This window comes from Elephantulus edwardii, unplaced genomic scaffold (assembly GCF_000299155.1).
Source record: "Elephantulus edwardii isolate Elephantulus edwardi_28Jun2011 unplaced genomic scaffold, EleEdw1.0 scaffold00066, whole genome shotgun sequence".
Lineage (NCBI taxonomy): Eukaryota > Metazoa > Chordata > Mammalia > Macroscelidea > Macroscelididae > Elephantulus > Elephantulus edwardii.
In genome coordinates this window covers 10,398,412-10,400,261 of record NW_006399816.1, presented here as the reverse complement: position 1 = coordinate 10,400,261, position 1,850 = coordinate 10,398,412, and the positions used below count along the sequence as shown (strand labels likewise).

General features: G+C 34.2%; 1 protein-coding gene across 1 annotated transcript in view; it reads right to left on the bottom strand.

The window, feature by feature from the left end:
• Nucleotides 1-1,850, bottom strand: part of LOC102870680 (unconventional myosin-IXa-like) — a 266,823-nt gene that overhangs the window by 124,079 nt on the left and 140,894 nt on the right. Inside the window, 1 exon segment of the mRNA XM_006888336.1 lies at nt 910-990. Within this exon segment, the coding sequence (XP_006888398.1) occupies nt 910-990 (81 nt within the window).

Here is a 1,850-nt window from a genome sequence, read left to right as displayed (position 1 = left end):
CACTCCACTTGTATCATCTTATTTTATTTTCCCCAAAGTCTCTTAATTCTAACTAAACACCAGCAGTATTTTAGTAACTATCTTTAACATACTTGGAAGATGATTTATCAAGCTGAACTGTCATTAGTCGTAATTATTGTGAATGTCTGTCTTATTATTATCATGGTGGTTCACATGACTCTGATGTTCAGTTTGTATTTTTAGAATTGCTTTACTTAAAACTAAAACAAACCAACATTAAATGTGTGTATTTTTAAAAGAGAAAAAAAAAGTAAAAGCGGAATGTAATTTCTACCACATTTTAACTACATTTAGGAAACTTTTTTTCTTATGATGGACAAACATTTATACTGATAGGCACTTTTTGCAAAAGCTCTTTTTAAGGAAAATGTCACAGAGAATTGTAACCATAGGATATTCCCAAAGCAAAACTGGTAAGAATCTTCTATATAAGAGAAATTCTAAGTGCTTAAATCCAGATGAGAGATTAATCTTAGAGTAGAAAACATTGCATAACTTCTCACAAAATTTCAAAGTATTTATTTCCTTAAAATATACAAAAAATCTCAACCTCATTACTGTTGAAGCAGAACTAACTCAGAGCTAATCCTCCATCTAGTTTCCAGAGGTTATAATTTACATGGGAAGAGACTGTCCATCTCTCTCTCACAGTGCAGCGGGTGGCTTTGTAATGTCTGTGTACTAAATCAAGTCCATATAAAAATTACACAGGTAGGTTAACTGTAGAAATTACAAGGATTAGCCATAAAAAATATTTATAGAACACGTTTTATTTAATGAAAACGCTATAGCACTCTTCCCTATCACTTAACACTCATAGAAAGAAAGTGAAGGACAGTTTGAAGTCATGAGCTTAGACTGATAATGTTCTTTATAAGATACTTTTACCTTTTCAGCATTAGAACGAATGCATTTTACAAAATATGGTTCTGCCTGATCAAGTGTCTCCATTAGCTTGTTTAATGATACCTGCAATTAAAAACAACACAATTAAAATAAATGACATTTGAATCTGACAATGAATGACAGAAGTTATAATAATGATAAAATATGTATAAATTAATGAAATAAAAACTCTTTCTTCCCTGAGAAATATATTCCCATAATAATTACAGTAAAGATAATTAAGGATTAGGGTAATAGTTTAATCTTAAAGCACCTGAAAATATAAAAATTGTGGATAGATGAGAAAAATCCAAATTTTGTTTTTCCTAAAACAATCTGAAGCCACAATCACTATGTGGGAAAAGGTGGGACCTCTTCCTGTTATGGTTTACAGATGCAGAAATCCAATGGAGGGTCACTAAGATTTGGAACTGACACTCACAGCAATCCTATGAACAGCAGATCTGAACCCTGACCCATCTTGCAACATCCTCACCACCTCTGATTAACTCCAGGCCACTGCTACAGTCACTTCTCATTGAGGGTCTTCCTCTCTTTCACCAACCCTCCACTTTTCCAAGGACTGGTTCCTCCTAACAACATGCTCAAGGAATATGAGACAAAGTATCACAATCCTTGCCTTAAAAGAGCACTCTTGGCTGCCCCTTCTCCAAGATCTGTTTGCTCTTTTGTCAGTCCATGTGGTATTCAGTACTTTCCTCCACCACAACTGAAAAGCACAATTCTGCTTTAGTCAGCCTTAGTCACTGTCTAACTTTTAGATTCACAGGAAGAAACTGAGAAGACTTTGACTTGAATCAGGGACATACTAGTCTTTAAACTGCCATCATCTCCTTGTCAAAGATCAGTTGACCATAGATAGATGGGTTGATCTCTGGATTCTCAATTCGATTCCATTGATCTATGTGTCTGTCATTGTACCA